The 17,355-nt window shown below is 35.9% G+C and overlaps 2 protein-coding genes across 3 annotated transcripts in view; one reads left to right on the top strand and one right to left on the bottom strand.

Annotated features, from left to right (window-relative positions):
* Positions 1-7,233, top strand: part of LOC109841113 (kynurenine formamidase-like) — a 14,518-nt gene extending 7,285 nt beyond the window's left edge. Inside the window, exons 1-7 of one of the 2 annotated variants that reach the window (XM_020409982.1) lie at positions 1-346; positions 489-533; positions 1,657-1,729; positions 5,045-5,142; positions 5,868-5,938; positions 6,878-7,015; positions 7,065-7,233. The exon at positions 1-346 is cut by the window's left edge and continues 233 nt beyond it. In XM_020409982.1, the coding sequence (XP_020265571.1) occupies positions 1-346; positions 489-533; positions 1,657-1,729; positions 5,045-5,142; positions 5,868-5,938; positions 6,878-7,003 (759 nt within the window). In that variant the 3' untranslated portion in view covers positions 7,004-7,015; positions 7,065-7,233. The remainder of the gene's footprint in view (positions 347-488; positions 534-1,656; positions 1,730-5,044; positions 5,143-5,867; positions 5,939-6,877; positions 7,016-7,064) is intronic. The other variant, XM_020409983.1, reaches the window with a different exon arrangement.
* Positions 7,617-11,871, bottom strand: LOC109842553 (probable isoaspartyl peptidase/L-asparaginase 2). The gene is given in 6 exon segments (XM_020411417.1): positions 7,617-7,701; positions 8,310-8,431; positions 8,511-8,597; positions 11,378-11,521; positions 11,524-11,556; positions 11,558-11,871. Coding segments are annotated over 6 exon segments (684 nt in total). The 5' UTR covers positions 11,771-11,871.

The following is a 17,355-nucleotide window of genomic DNA, read 5'->3' as shown; positions in this document are numbered from 1 at the left end:
TCCGCCTCCCCCCCCTCCTCCTGCGGCCTCTCCTCCTCCGCCCCCTCCGCCGCCGCGGGCGACGGCGACGAACTGAAGGCACCGAGAAGAGAATCTTACGACGGCGGAAGGATCCTCGACATCACTCACTTCTACAGAGAGGGCATGCCGTCCTGGGAATCGAGCGATGGGGTCGGCCAGTTCCTCTGGCTCCCCAAATCCATGAAGAATGGATCTTTAGCTAACAATTCTGAGATGAAGCTGCCAACTCACACCGGGACCCACGTCGATGCCCCCGGCCACGTGATCGATCGCTACTTCGATGCTGGTTTTGATGTGGACACGCTCGATCTCGAGGTTCTCAATGGTATTTGGTTTCATCGAATAGGAACCCTGATCTTTTGAGTCTTTAAGCTAGTCTTTTATTCTGTTTCTTGGTTATGTATCTATTTGCAAGGTTATTTTTGGTGATAGCGTGCATGATTGTTTCTAAACTTGGAATGAAACAGGGCCTGCTTTGCTGGTGGATGTACCGAGGAACAAGAATATTACTGGTATGCGCTATAAATTATTTTGATTTTTTATGTTAGTAATTGTGAGATATAAGTCTCTTTTTAGCCTTATTTGTACAAATATGTAAACGAATAGTTGAACAGCTCAACTCAATAACAAGGATAATTAAATCAGTTGGAATCAATACTACATGATGACAATCCAACCCAATATCAAGGAGAATTAAATTATATGACACAGGCTAAATGGAAATAATTCAATTCGATACAAATTAGAAAACTGTGCCTCAATATTCAGGCCAATATCTGAATTGGGTCTGGCCCGAAGTTAGATTGTAAGATCTCAATATTGTTTCAAACTGGAGTTTACCTTACAGCTCTTAACGCTCTTAACGGAGCACCTATCCCATGATGGTCACTACATCTCTGAAATGACTTATTTTTTAATCAAATATATAAGGTTTTAAATTTGGATATTTACTAATTTACAGGTTTGATGTAGAAGTTAAGTCAACTGAGGTCTAAGAAGACGTGTCCTTCTTTAATAGACTTTTGTTCTTCAGATGCTCGATCCTAGTTGTACAAAATCGTAAGTTAACTTGGATCTAAGTTGGGGCTGTACAATGAGAAATTCAAGCCAACTCAAATCTGAATCGAGACCATGTGAATGGCTGAGCAATTAATTAACTACGACTTCATTTCGGGTTTTTTCTTTGCCAATTGGTAGGTTACATAGTTGGATGTTTCTCCTCAAATAGTGTACTAAACATTAGACTTGACTCTATTGAAAGTAGTTGACCGAAAATACAAGAAAACTGTATCTTGTTAGGAGCACTTCACGAGGTCATTTCATTAATCCAGTGTGTCACGTCCTAATAGAGACGTGAGGAGACTAGTAATCTGGAATGCACAAGTGCATTGGAAATAGGAACCAACGTACCCGTAGAATAGGGCAACTGTAGCTTTATCCAATTATGCACCAACTATGTAAGCATGTTTTTAGCTTCTAATTGTTTCAGGGAGGGAAGGCAGAAGGCAAGGAATCTCTCTTATTTTGAAAAAAACTTGTTTCTGACTATGTTTATTTATTTATTTTGATTCAAGCTAATTTTCTACCATGACTTTTTTTAAGTAATTCTCATGTGAAAATCGTGCCCTTCTGTAGCTGAAGTGATGGAGTCTCTACATATTCCAAGAGGAGTCCGTCGAGTACTCTTCAGAACATTAAACACCGATAGGTACTTTTCAATTAGTTATTTTCTATTATATATCATAGTTAACACACTATATGAAATTGTCTTTATTTTGTTTTTTTATGTGGTTCTTAGACTCTTAATTCTAAGTTTCTGTTATGATTACAGACAATACTATGGTAAACTTCTATTAGATATTCAGCCACTGGTCCCCATTCAGAAATGTAGACAGTGTCTACAATTGCGAATTAAAAAAATGTAAATAGTGTCTAAGTTTCCGTTACGGTTACAGACAATACTATGGTAAACTTCTATTAGATATTCAGCCACTGGTCCCCATTCAGAAATGTAGATAGTGTCTACAATTGAGAATCAAAGAAATACACAGTATATCTTGACATATTTTGAAGGAATATGAATGATTTGAGAATTAAAATTATATTTCAACAACAATAACAGGCATGTCAGGACAAAAATTGTGTAGTATTGGAAGTAACTGGTCGGGTGTTGTATGACTGCTATAAGATTACAATTCAAAATGTAACTGACGTGTCATAATTTTTTTATGGCATTTTCTGATGTTCACTAATATATTAATATTTCTGAATTGATCACCAAAGAGGTAGACTTCATTGTATGTGTGATTGGGTACTATAAGCGATGAAAGTGCAGATGCACAAGGTTAGGGTGTGTAGTCAGATAACGTGATGCCGTTTATTAATGAACCTTTTTAGATATATCTTGTATGAAAACTTGTGATAGATGTTATTATTAATCAGTATTGTACTGAAGGAGACTTGGAACAGATGGATTTTTAAAGTAGGGGTATACGACTCTGACTGGTTTAGAGTCAGTGACTCAGTGGACAAATGGAGTGTAACTTTAGTGAGAACAAACAAGAGTATAGTGTATAATTGTGTGTTGCACATTGATGGGGTCAATAAATACATATAAATGATTATTTTGCTACTCAAGATCAACCATTATGTTCATATGTAGGAGGATATTGTCAGATTCAGACCATGTCGTTCAAAACGAAAGTACTTCTCGAGTTGTGATTGTATAATGCTCATGGAATCAAATGAGAAGCTAACTAAGATGCCTTTATGAGATCAAAGAGAAGAGATATCACTTGTGAATCTTAATTTAAGTCAAATAATTTTTTTTATTTATGAGACGACAACCAAATTGAGATTTCACTTGAGTCTTGCATAAAAGAGGAAGTCCATCTAACTAAGAGGTTTTCAAACCAAATGAAATCCCAATCCTAAAGAGAGGATGCTAAAGCTAAACTGTTTGGGCCTACATTATGCATTTTGTTATAGTTTATTTTCTTTATTTTCAGTTTTATAACAGAAGTTGATTACCGCATAATGCTTCATGATGAGGCTCTGAAATTGCAGATCTATGAGTTGTCATGGTTATGCTCTAAATAACTAAAATATTAGTCTAATAGAACGTTAATAGAGGATATGATGATTACACCAATAAATGTGATATCATTTTACAACAACAAAGGAGCCTTTATACCAAATTATTGGGGTCGGCTACATAAATTCTACTCTTCCGTTCATTTCTATTATGATTTATCTCCTCCATTCAGTTAACCAGTGTTAAAAACGGCTCATTGCGACTCATGCTCCTTGCGATGTGGGGCAATCACAAAGTGCTCAGCATTTGATATGACATCGCTTGCGAGCACCTTGCGCAAGGGTGCTTTGTACCGGATGCATGCAATGCATAACCTTGTATATTTTTATTTTTTTAACATTTTAATTGGGCCTTTATACCCTATAAACCATACCCCGAAAAGAAAAGTAAACCCATTATGTCATTTTATTTTTACGAGCTCGATCAAGGACCCAAGCTCGCTCTCATTCACTGTCTGATTTTGCTTGAATATTAGTGTTGAGTTGACTTTTTATTTAGAAAATTATGAACTTTACTACAATGTTGGGTATGTTAGTGTTGTTTGGTAGTAGATCTTATTTATCTTGACATATTTTTATGTAAAAAATCATATAAATGTTCTTTCATGATGGATTATATCTTGAAAATTTGTGTATGGTGTGCGTCTTGTTTCACTTGGGCGTGCACATCGGATTGTGCCTTGCGCATGTGTGCATAAAGGGACTTTACGCCTAGTATTGTGCATCACGTATTGGTAACATCACAGTTAATTATTATTAATTGCTTCGACCCAAGTTCTTTTAGGTTCTATCTATAATTCTCTTTGTCCATTAACTATAGTCTTTCACTTCTCCTAACTAGTGCATTTAGTAGAGAACATAGTCCAAGAATCCCCTAAGTTTTATCCCTTGTCTCTAACAAACCCTCGATTTTCTATTTTAACAAAGAAGCTCATAGGTTTGACCCCTCTATTCTAAGAAGCACCCCCCGGGGGCGCCCTCACACTCTCTCAACTAAACCCTAAATTTTATCCCCCTTTTCTAAGAAGCCCTCATTTTTTCTTCTTCTTTTTGTTAACAATGACATCCCTAAGCTAACAAGAAAAGTAGAGGGCTTTTTAAAAGAGAGGAATAGAATTTAGGGGTTTCATGGTCAAAAAAAGAAAGTTAAGGACTTCTTAGAAGAGAGGGGCAAAAATTAGGAGCTTCTTTGTCAAAAATAGAAAGTTGGGGCTTCTTAGAAAAAAGGGTAAAACTTAAGAGCTCTTTAGACTATGCTCTCACATTTAGTACCCTTCGTTGTACGTGAACAAGCCATCTTAATAGTTACTCATTTTATCCTCAACAAGAGTAACATCTAATCTCCAATTGGATGCACTTATTTTTAGTTCTACCTTTTTCTAATAATTCATTTGACTAGTGTGTACCCCGTGCATAGCATGGCCGGTGTTTTCTTTAAGCATTGCATTTTGAACCTGTTTTCCTCTAAGGTTTAATACATTTGATTTGATTATTGTATGCTTAAAATTAGAAATCATATCTACTACTCTATACTTAGGGTACCGTTCATGATATAGTAAATGTTGCACATGAACATCAAATTTACTCCTCTATACTTCCTAGCTAAAGATTTACTGTTCATAAGTAACTCTTTGGATCCTCCTTTAAGTATAGAGGAGTAGAGAAATGACATAGTTTTGTGTGTGTGTGCGCATGCGTGTTTTATTTAGTTAATAATTTATTTATTTATTTTTGGTGTTTTGTCGCCTATCTTCTTGTATCGCATCTAAGAAAACCTCATCTTTCTAGTTTCGCACTACTTAACGTTAAACAGGTAGTTTAGTTCCTTTCACAATGTTTATATCTTATTTGGACCTGCTATGATTTGGCTATAATCATTAATCTGGATGTACATGAAACTCATCACTCAGAGTTTAATACATCCTTGCAGGCAACTTATGTGGAAGAAAGAGTTTGATACCAGTTATGTGGGGTTTATGAAGGATGGTGCACAGTGGCTGGTAGATAACACTGACATCAAACTTGTTGGTAAGTCGAAAAAGATATATCACTTGTATACTGGTTTTATTCATATCTGCAAACTATCCAAAAGTTTTGTGATCAGAGACCTTATTTGATAAATTCATATCCCATCAAAATCTTTTGATATACTATTTCCAGAGTTTAGTATGTCAAGTTCTGTTAATTTAAGACTGAAACCTAGCCAGTGTTTGTGAGAATAGCTATGTTGCTTTGGCCAAATTAGAACTAGAGAAGAGAATGGGATTCTTATCTGAAAGATTAAGTTGGCATAGCTTTAGAATATAAAGGTTTTAGCACATGACCATGCAATCTAAATTATTGGCTTGCCCAACCTATTGTAAAACATGCCACTGGAAACAATATTGACTGTTTAAAGAATGTTTTGGTTTAGTTACATTCATCTCAATAATAACAGAAGCATTATAATTTTTATGCTCATAATCCATTACCGCCAACTGAATATGCGCACAGGTGCACACACACCTAGATGTCACCACCAGCAGATTCACAGACACACGTGAAAATGATTGTACCAATTGATTCTAATTACTAACATAAGTTACACTGTTGACTGTTAGTGCTTGCCTTGCTACAGATGCATGCATTTAATTGTTTATATATCATTGGTAAAGTGCATCTCTTCAAGCATGCTGCATTGTGAAAAGGTGATGCTTTATTTATATCTCTTAGCTGATTACATGTGTCATTTCTTTTCTTTCCATCATATGTAGGGATTGACTATTTATCAGTGGCTGCATTTGATGATCTGATTCCTTCTCATCTGGTTTTTCTTGAAGGCAGGGTATGGGCATCTCTTTCCTAATAATACTTATGCTACATGTCACTGTTTTTATGATTTTGTTTATTTTTTAATTTTTGAGGAGAATTGTTTATATGGTTTACCGTATTTATAGACATACTGGAGTATTAATCATTCTAATAATTCTTCTGTTCAGATGCAATGTTGTTGTAATTGACTTGTCGATCATGTTTGATATTTGATATAATCTATTATCTCACATAATCATGACCACATTAAGTCAATTCTAAATCATATATTATCGTTTGGATATAAGAAAACCGCTGTCCTTATTATCTCAGAAAGTTTGAAGACCCAAGTCAGTCATACAATTGCTAAGGACCTACTACTACCAGGTTCTAGGTTAATCGACTTATGACTAATAAACTTGTTTGCAGATAAAGATGAGCTTAAAATTATCATGGTAAGGTAATATCGTATATATATAGTAATGAAGCTACTGGAAAGATGTAATTTTCAAATGATTACTTCATACTTTCTCCGAAAAGAAATTGTTATCAATAGCTATCAAGTGTGCTATGTTACAGGTCAGTGGCTATTTTTTAATCATCCAACCATCTAGACATTCTTGATAGATCAAAGGATTCATAGATTAGAGCACCTAAAGCTAGCAACAGTTGTATTCACTATTATCATTTAACTTATGATGTAAATGGGTTTTGTTGTGGAGAAGTAAAACAAGCAGGAGGACCGTTATACAAAACTTTATTCAACATATAAGACTGTAAGAATACATCTGGAAAAGAGCATATTGGCTTTACTAAACACCAAACAGTCACTAGCAGGATGCTCTCTTATATGTTAGATCTTTCTTTTAATATATATTATATGTCGTCCTTTAATGATCATTACAATTTTCATGAATGTGGTATAACTGAAGCTAACACATTTTCATATTTTATCGGTACACGTGTTCTTCAGGAAATCATCCTTGTTGAAGCCTTGAAACTAGAAGATGTTATGCCGGGGCTGTACTCTCTACACTGCTTACCCCTGAGGTTACGTGGCGCCGAGGGATCCCCAATCAGGTGCATTCTTATCAAGTAAATTATCCTTTAGGTTAGTTTGTGAGAAAGAATGCATTCTTATCAAGTAAATTATCCTTTAGGTTAGTTTGTGAGAAAGAACACATCGCCAAACCTAGTGGTACCTTCTCAATACTGTAATCTTTTTTTTTTTTTTGCTTGAAGAGAACTAGCTTGTATATATCAATGCTTTTGTGTGGCTGTAATAATCACTACGACTGAGCAGATAAATTACAGACTTTTGTTTTCACATTCTTATCTTGCAGAGCTTCTTGTTGTTACCTTTTACGTGTTGGCAAGACCCATTGTCTTGAGAAGCCTCTTCTTTAATCTGCTTATCTATATAATATGATAATATGTATCATCTTTGTTGCCGTTTGCTGAGCGTTGCGCTCCCTCTACGTACATCCTACATATGCACATAGCCTTTCTCCTTTATTTTTCGATTTACGCCTATTCTGACAAAAAAAATAAGAAAATCCTTTTGCGGACTAAGATGCTCAAACAAATTTAAATAATTGGAAAGACAGAGATTGATGTGTAGCTCGATGGTGTGAATAAAGATTCCTTTGCTTTTTGTTTGTATCAGCCTCTGTACATGGGGTTAGAAACTGAAAATCTTAATTTGTTTTCACTTATTGAGATAGCGGTATCCCATGCTCATAGTACAGATCAGGAGAGTAACCTAAGTTCTGTTTGAATTTAGAAATATCGGTTCCGCTTCCAAATTCAGGGGGAAAAAAGAATCAAAATGTGGCATGATAAAGCCAATTTTCTAAGCGACATCACCATTTTTGCCGTTTCATGCACTTTTATTCAAACATGGAAAGACCCCGAGCTACTAATTCATTCAGCAACCCCCCCCCACCCCCCCCCCACCCACCACTCATCAAAAACGGCCTATCACCCTGCTTTCATTCACGCTACTACTCCCACATGGCCCACGTCATATATCGCCATTTCTGCGGTAGCAAACCCTCTAACATCGCATTAAGTGTTGAAGCCCACAAGGCCACTCTCCCCATCCTTGACATCCTGCAATCAGTCCCGCGCCTTGCCCCATCGTCAGCCCTCCCTCACGCGAACCTCACGCCGCTCCTGCAGCCCCAAACCCTGTACTCCATCAGCGCCGGCCACGTCCTTCGCCAGCGTGCTCCGCCGATCGCTCCCCCTCGCCGTCGCACGCCACGCGCAGATCGGTTGACGCGTTACGTCCCCGCCCGATTAACGCAGAGTCGCCTGATGCGGCCGCCAATCTTGTTCATCACCGCCGGTCGCGTCGGCGGAGGCGCAGAAGCCGGCCGCGCTGTCGACACGAGCAGCCGCACCGTCTCGGGGGCGTAGCATGGTGACGGAAAGGCCCGTTCATGTGGTCACGGTGGTGTTGATTCACTGATCCGGCGGTTAGGCTGCATGTTTCTGCTCCTGGGAGTGGGATTCTGTAGTCGAACTGTGCCGTGCATGAACTTATATTAATGAGTAACGCTAACTGAAGTATAATTCCAGTAATCAAAGAACGAGGCTATTACCATGATGGTGTTTGCTTCTTTGGCTAGCTTCAACATGCCGATATTTTCCTCGGTGATGAAGTAGTCATTGTCGACAATCTCAACACCCTGACAAAGCCAAATTAATAATGTTGTCGACATTCAAGACCACTTGGGGGGAGGAAATGAAGGGCGGAAAAAAAAAACAGAAAACAAACAAACAAAAAAAGGCTCAAGGACCAATTATTTTGTCTTTATTGTTCCCTTTTGTTTGGGCGCAGCGAATCCGGAGGAATCCGTCCTCAAGTTGAAGCCACACAGAGGGAGTGGCGGTAATGAATTAGGATGCTGTCTTCACTCCGAGACATTTCGGAATCTCTGTGACAAACATGTACGGAAAAAAAAAGTCCTATACAGAACTCGCTATAAAATCAATGAAAACAGCTGTAAAATCAGCGCAATCATATATCAATGTAATCAGAACATTGTATCAATGTTCTCAAGTGTATGGATGGATTTTTATAAAGACTCACACTGGATTTATTTATTTATTTTAAATAAACAAAACTCTCTGCCCCAGTGTAACTTTGGGGGGTCAGATTCCTATCAGAATGAAACATTGTGTATAATAATGTGAGCCATGATATTTACCAAAAATGGGCCATTCACTGGCGTCAATGTTTGGATTAATATTCATCTCTGTTTGTGTGCACGGAGGCGAGGACCAGTGCTCGACAAAGAGGACTAGTTCTCAACAAATAAAAGAATAAAAAATAGGGAATCTGCCAAGGGTCCACATTACATATTCGGCCCAATTTTTTGTTTGGTCTGCTTTTCTACCTTAGAAATGCATTATATATTCCGCTCAATTTCACAAAACTCTGTTTGTAACTTTTAACGGGTTTCGGATAAAACTACCATGTCAATGTTCTTCTCATTAAGGAACATTCATCACTAACTTTTTTCACTCACCGTGATTGATGGTAGCTACAGTAATTTGGGCACATGTAACGTGCTTTGAGCAAGTTTATTCTTATTTGCTTTAGATTAGCTTTATATGCTTCTCTCATTCTCTAATGTTCCAAAGTGCGGTTGAGGCCTTTTCATATATGTTCCATGGTAATTGACGCTTAAATGCCTAAAACTTTCAGTTACTTTTCGCTTTCTTACTCTTAATATTATTCCAGTCATACTAAAAATTTTCAAAATATCATGTTAGTACCTGGACAAACAAGGAATATTTAATAACAGCTTAATATGAGACTATTACATCATAGATTGAGGACTTTCACACCTTGACCTTTTTGGGAGTTGAAAAAAAAGAAAAGAAAAGATATGATGTTCACTTAACCAGAGATACCATATTAGTTTCACTCACTTAGCGAGCACGCCCACACGTATATATCCTTAAGGCCCTATTTGGCAAATGGTTAAGGAAGATGGGTTAAAAAGAATGATTAATGTATTTAGCTCATTCGATAATCTGAAGGACTAAATTATTAACCCGTTAAATAATTTTTATTTTCGCAATTGTGATCAGTTTTAGTATTTGGGAATAACAATAATTTTGTTAATTTTCTTTATAATTAGAAGGGTTAACTCTTAATCATTCTAAATAGAAGTATTAGTAAACCCTTTATTTTGAGGAGTTAACTCATTTTAATCCCTAGAGAGCTATATTTTTTTATGTTTGTCAAATTATAGAGGGTTAACTCACTTTAATCCTTATATAGATTTTTTATGTTTGACGGATTAAGAATGTGTTAAGTCTCTTTAACCTCTCACTTAACCTTTTACCAAAAGGTACCTAATAGTTTTTTTATTTGTATAATATAGGGTATTAATTTATCCAATTAAACAACTCAGAATCTATAAATGCTAGATAATATATAAATACTAGGCATGGTAAGTTGTAGGGGTAACAAAGGAGAAATTGGGATCCTCTCCTCATCCTAATATTTTCTAATGAAGAATTGTGAAGAGTTGGAAGGAAGGGCCCACAAGAATGTGTGAAAAAATAAAAAGTCATGATGAAAGTAAAAAAAAATATATCAGTAACTTTTTATTTTATTAGGAGAGGATCCGGATCCAACAAAGGAGAGGAAACAAAGCGACAAGTACTGATAGAAAGTCTTCGTCCTAAAACTCGAACGGTCATTCAGTTGCCACGTCTTTTAACTTTATTGATTTGGAAACGGTCCAAAACAGGAATCACGGAGATTCTAAAACATATACGGACAGCTGATTCTACCACTAAAGCACGTGATCTTTATAATAATTAATTAATTGTGATGCACTCAGCTCAGCTCAGCTCACCCCCTGAGATTGTGCTATTTTTAGCCTAGGAAAATATAATTTCATAAACAACTTTTTACAAATTAAACTAAAATAGTTAAATATTAAACTAATTGTTACCATAGGTCTTAACGTGCGGAGAGTAGCATTCGCAAAATTTACGGATCTAGTAGTGTTTCTTCATTTCAATTTCTGAAAATTTTCTAAACCAAAAAGAATATGGCAAAAAAAAAAAACTTTAATATCAAAGAAGATTAAAAAAAAGGAAGATAATCTATGGAAATTAAAAAAAAGCCCTTAACATGCAAAGGTGGTATTTGCAAATTTACGGATCAATTAGTGTTTCTTCATTTTAGTTTCTGGGGGGAAAAAATCCCAAACAAAAAGATACGGCGAAGAAAATCCTCAATACCCAAGAAGATAAAAAGATAGATAATCTACGGGAATCGAAACCATCTTACAAATAAGGAGCACAAACTTTATCAGAACACACGGGATTTTACTTAATATTATTATGCAGAAGATAATATTCAAAAGCAAGTCATTAATTAAAACCTAACTGGAAAAAAAAAATGGAAAAATAAAAGGGAGAAGAATTAATTAATAAACACTACCTGCTCCCTCGCAAACTCCTCAGCCCCCTCAAACCCTAGATAACAATGCGGCGACTTCTCCATCACCAGCCTGGCCAACGACACCGGGTTCTTCACCGTCGTCACCCCCGACACGGCCCCACACCTTCGCCCCCTGCCGTCCATTTATTGCTCGCCTCCATCTCCACCGTCCCACTTCTCGGATAAGGCCGATCCCTCTGCCCGGAATTGAAACAGCGGCGATCGCTCTTCCAACTCCTGACGACCAGCTCGGACGACGTCGATCTTGTTGAGGGCTTCGACGCCGATGTTCAGGCATCGGGTTAGTAGTTCCTTGGCCGACTCTTGCACGCGCTCCGGGAGGTTGGGATCGACACCGGCGCCACCGTGGACAGCGATGGCCCAACCGCCCATTGTTGGAGGGAGTAGGGGAGAGGACACAGAGAGCGCGTGCGCGTTGGAGAGGAGGAGCTCGGCGTTTTTCGTGAAGGGGTGTGGTGGATTTTTGGCTGAGGTCGCGGTGGGAGTTTTATAGGGGCGGATCTGAGACGGGGTTATATTTCGTTTTGGGTGAGCGGGTAGGTTGGGGTGGAGTCCGTGACGTCCCGGTTTTGTGGAGGCGGGGAGGCGGGGTGAAGGGAACCCGTGGTCGATTGTTATTGGATGTTGGGTTCAACCGGCAACCTCTTTAGTGGGGGGTTTCACGGACGAAACAGGAGGGCAACCTGGTCATCTCACCGCTCCCCTAGCGGTCGCTGGGAGTTCTAATGAGATACGCATTCCTCAAAAAGTAAGATGGTCGTCTACTCGCTGAGGAATGGGAAAAGAAGATCATCGATCGCCAAAAACGATAATAAAGGGATCGCTATCTAATTAGTAGTTATGGATCTATTTGGCGGACGATTCGTCTCTGAGTGCAAATTAGCAATGCGTACAGATCGACGACCTTTAGTAAGATGGTGCTCTTTATACTATTTTTCTGACAGCGGAGAGGATCTCTTTTTAGCACTACGTAAATCTAATAGGGAATTTAATAGGAAGATATATGAGATAAAAACGTTTTCATATGGGATGAATCTGCATATGGTTGGCTGTCTGCTATTAGTTCGATCATTATGATCTACGTGATGTCCAATTGCGACCACATCGATATATGAGTAGATGATACTTGCATTGACATTTGTGTTGGATCGGTTGTCTTCGTCCTCTATCTTCTAGTATAATTATTTTCTCAAAGATCAATGATTTTTCAGAGGGGGGCGCACGAAATTAGAAGAAAGAAAAATTTATACATATAGCTTGCTATAAACAATCTAATATAAGACTTTGTATGGAAATGCATGTAAAGAGATGAGAGATGATAATATCTAACATTCTAACTGAACATGAATCGTGATCCATATGTTAATATTATCCACAATATCATTGTAATTATCGTTCATCAATAACGCTGACTATATTCTACTAAGTGCGATTATCTTCTTTCTATACGATTTTGTAAGGAGTAACCCCTATAAGATTTTTTACTTTGGTGGTAAAAAAATAATAAGGGAATCTTCTCGAGATTCAGCTGATGGTATCAGATTCCGCCATTTTATTAAGGGTGAGGGTAGCAGGAAACTAAGGCGGTGGATTTGAGATGGGGGTTAAATTGGGTTTTGGGTAAGTGGGTAGGTTGGGGTGGCGTCCGTAACGTCCCGGTTCTGTGGAGCTGGGGTGGATGGAATCTGTTCCGAATTCTTAGGTACACCTGGCAATCTCTTTGGCGGATGAATTTGAGAGAAGTAAAAACTGGGGCTCTAATTTGGAGGACTAAAGTAGGAGGTTTGCATGGAGAAATTCTTGCCTACTCATCGGAGTGGTCACAATACCTATACCCCTCCAATGGAAAGAGAGCATGTGACACTAGAGGGAGATCGTGATGTCACATTCTCCCCTCCGTTGATACATGTCCCCCTCCTATTACAGGGGTGTAGGTACTTATAGTGCTCTATGAGCACCTAAGAATTTCTCGTTCGACATGAGGTTTTTTTTTACACAGTTTAAAATGTAATAACTTCGGATATTTCAGCCATGCTTTTGGATATAGTTTAATATTTCGATTTTATACAGTATGGTTGGGGATCTTGCTCAAAGATGATGCTATCCACCCCCATTGGGGGGGAGGGGGTATAACATATCACTGTCACGTAGTTGTTAAAATTTTCTGTTCACATGTGGAGAGCCTTGGTAAGATATATGTTCGTTAAAAAGTGAGGGAATCTGCTCACCGAGGGGGAAAAAGATCCTCACCAAAAACAATAATAAATAGATCACTATTTATTGATTTATTTGGTGGAAGATTTGTCGTTGAGTGCGAATTAGCAATTTGTGTAATTCAAGGAGGATATAATTAATGAATGATAGATATAGAATGAGTCGTAACAACCCACTAGACAATATTAAGAACAATTAATGAGATTGTACTTTCTCTACTATTTTTTTGGTGGTGGAGAAAAAAAATTTATACTACATAAATCTAAATGAAAAAAATTATAGGAAGATGCGAGATTAAAGCATTTCATATGGGATGACTTTGCATAAATATATTTGGCTACCAGCTATCATTTTGATCAGTGTAATCTATGAGATGTCCAATTACAATCACGTCAATATACGATTTGGCTACTTTGGTAGATGATATTGATACTTGCATCGATATTTGTGTCGGATCGATTGCCTTTGTCCTCTATCTTCTAGTATAATTTTCTCAAGCGAAATGCTTTTTGGCTCGCAAAAAGCAACGCGCAGCCAGCGCGCAAGAGAGAGGAACAGGGGGGGTGGGCCCCACAGCTGGGGGGCCCACCCCCCTGTTCCTCTCTCTTGCGCGCTGGCTGCGCGTTGCTTTTTGCGAGCCAAATAGCAGCTCTGTTTTCTCAAAGCTCCAAGATTTTTGGGAGGATGACGTGTAAAATTAGGAAAATGACTTGCTATATTCTATTAAGACTTTTTATAGAAAATCGTATAAAGAGACGAGAGATGATAACATCTGATTTAATATGTATCTTGATACATATATTAATATTATCAACATGCAATATCATTATAATTACTGTTCATCAATGCTCGCTATGCCGATACTAAAGGGCTGTTTGGTTGTTGTTGGTAAAGTTGTGTATTTATGACACAACTTGGAAAGTTGTTGTCCACCTCATCAATTTCACTTTTATACTTTTCTTTGTTTGTTTTTTATTCCATTGGAATCATAAAACACTTGTTTGGTTTGCAAAATGAAACTTTAATTGTTTGTTTGGAAAGTGTAAAAAGTGGTCCCTACTCAAATAATCATATTGGTTGGAATTATTTTTTATTATTTTTTCCTAACTTCAATGTTAGCTTTCTCCTAAAATCATGTCTTTTTTTTCATGAAATCACTTTACAAGCCACATCAGCATATGAAATCACTTTACACTATTTTCACAACTATAAACAAACAATTGAAAGTGATGAAAGCTGACATTGGGACCCATTTTTTTACACTTTACATTCTTTTACATGGTAAAAACATACAACCAAACAGCCCCTAATTACAGTGACAACGACTACTAAAGGCGCTTGTCTTCTTTCGAATATAATTTTGAAAGGAATAACCCTAGATTTTTCCTTCGGTGGTAAAAAAAATGAGGGAATCTTCTCGAGATTCAGTTGATGGTGTCAGCCTCCATCATTTTATAAAGGAGAGGGAGCGAGATGGAGGGTTTTCGCCAGTCTCTTCTGACCATTGATCAGTGCAACGCACACAAATTAAGATTTTTATTACTTAATTATTTTCCTTTTTTTAAATTTTTATTTCACGTGCATGTACTAAAGGATAATTTTACAAAATTGATCGGTAATAGTCACCGAGTCAGTGACACGTAAGTATAGCATATATTGTTATGTACTAAGCTTTGATTTTATTTTAGTTAAATTTCAATTTAATAGTTATCGAAATCGATGAATCAACTTGATCAGCCTATGAATATTTGATACTTATTTTTTTAATAAAAAACGATAGCATAATCTTTTTTGAGAATTTGCATGAATTTACCATTGAAAACACAATTAATTTTCCACTTGATTTTTCTAATACTTTCCACGAAATTTGCATGAACGCAATGAAAACGTTTATTTTATAGATGGAGACGACAATTAGGTTTGTTGCTCTTTGCCTAACTTGTTGCGCTTGGCTTGGCTATCCAATTAGGAGTTAGTTTAATGCCACTTTGTCTCGTTAAGCCTTAAACTATGCATTAATTTGCTTGTAGATTAGTTAATCCAAGTAATGAAATGCTCAAATAATTAAAAAAAAGGGCCTACACTTGAAGAATTGATCAAGTACTAAATTCAAAAGGCGTGTTCTACCGTTTCATCTGCATCACTGTGACCGGACTAGTCGACATTAAGGTGTTCACTTTTTTATGTACGGTTTTCTATAGAGTGCTCATGGACACTTTATAAGAAAGGAGAGGGATAAAGAGAAATAAATAGCCCATTGACCCCCCTGATTTGCATTAATTTCTGTGCATAATTCATTTCTCTCTATCTCTCTCCTCTCTTATAGAGTGCTCATGGGCACTCTATAGAAAAATCGTATACTTTTCCTCTGCATCAAAGTTTTATCTAGATATCATAATTATTTAGATATAAATAGTTCATTAAAGTTTTAAAAAAACTAGTATAATGTACATGCTTTGCATGTGAACTTACATATTTTAAGTTTTGAAATTTTTATTAAATATTAAAACTATGTTTTAATAAATAAAATCGTATAATAAAATTGCTTTAGAATGTATTAATTAATTAATTATCGTGTTATTATTGTAATTGAATATTTTTGTTATAATAATCGCCTAGTGTTAACCTTTTTTAAATAAGTCCCCAAATCTAAAATTGTTCTTAAATAAAACTATCGATTCTATAAATTCTCTTCAATATGCCCCTCCAACTTGAAAGTTATTAACTTAACTCTAAAATAACTAAGTTACGTTAATCTTGCTAGCTTTTTCTTGATGTTCCCTAGATAGTTACGTTTGATACCTGCAACATATTGTAATAGTTAATTATCATTATAATTATTTAATAGGGAAAATTACACTAAACCCTTATGAACTTTCAACTCATATGAACTTTTAAAATTACACTGAATCCCTAATAACTTTTCTATTTTAAAGAAGGCCCCTAGTAACTTTCTAAATTTTGCAAATAATCCCTATATATTAGAACTAGAAAATGACATAAAAATATATTTTGAAAATTATTGGGTGTTTGGTGTAATTTATCTAAAAGATATTGAGGCCTTTTTACAAAAGTTATTAGGGGTTTAGTGTGATATTGAAAGTTTATAGGGTCTATTTACTACAAAATGCTAAAAATTCATTGGGGTTTATTGTAATTTACCTTATTTAATATTATAGTTTTTAGTTCAAGTAATACTATTAAAATAAGTATATTGTCTATATAATATAAAATATTTATCTAATTTAAATTTTTTAATTATGCTCTTAAAATATTTTATAAATTTTTATTATACTATCATTAACAATTAATAGTACTATTATTAATATTAGTTTTTTTGTAAAAATGTTAGTTTTCAATCATTACCAAGTATAGATTAATTCAGTATCATGTAATAATCTTTGAGAAAATACTCTAAAAATAATATTAAATTATTTATGTGATTCAAAATTTATGTGATTCAAAATACTCTAAAAATAATATTAAAATAATTATATTATTTATGTGATTCAAAATTTATTCTATTTATTTTATTACTCATTGAATTATAGTATAATTCTTAATAATATTTAGAAATATATTATTCTACTTATATTATTATTTTATTATAATTTATAAATAATTATTATAATAATTTAATTGGTTACCACTAATAATTGTGTATACTTATTTTATAAATTATTTTATTTAAATAATTAATAGTTATAATATTATTGATAATTATAGTTATTTAGAAAGGTGAG

This window comes from Asparagus officinalis, chromosome 5, assembly GCF_001876935.1.
Source record: "Asparagus officinalis chromosome 5, Aspof.V1, whole genome shotgun sequence".
NCBI lineage: Eukaryota > Viridiplantae > Streptophyta > Magnoliopsida > Asparagales > Asparagaceae > Asparagus > Asparagus officinalis.
This window is presented reverse-complemented; position numbering and strand designations above follow the sequence as displayed.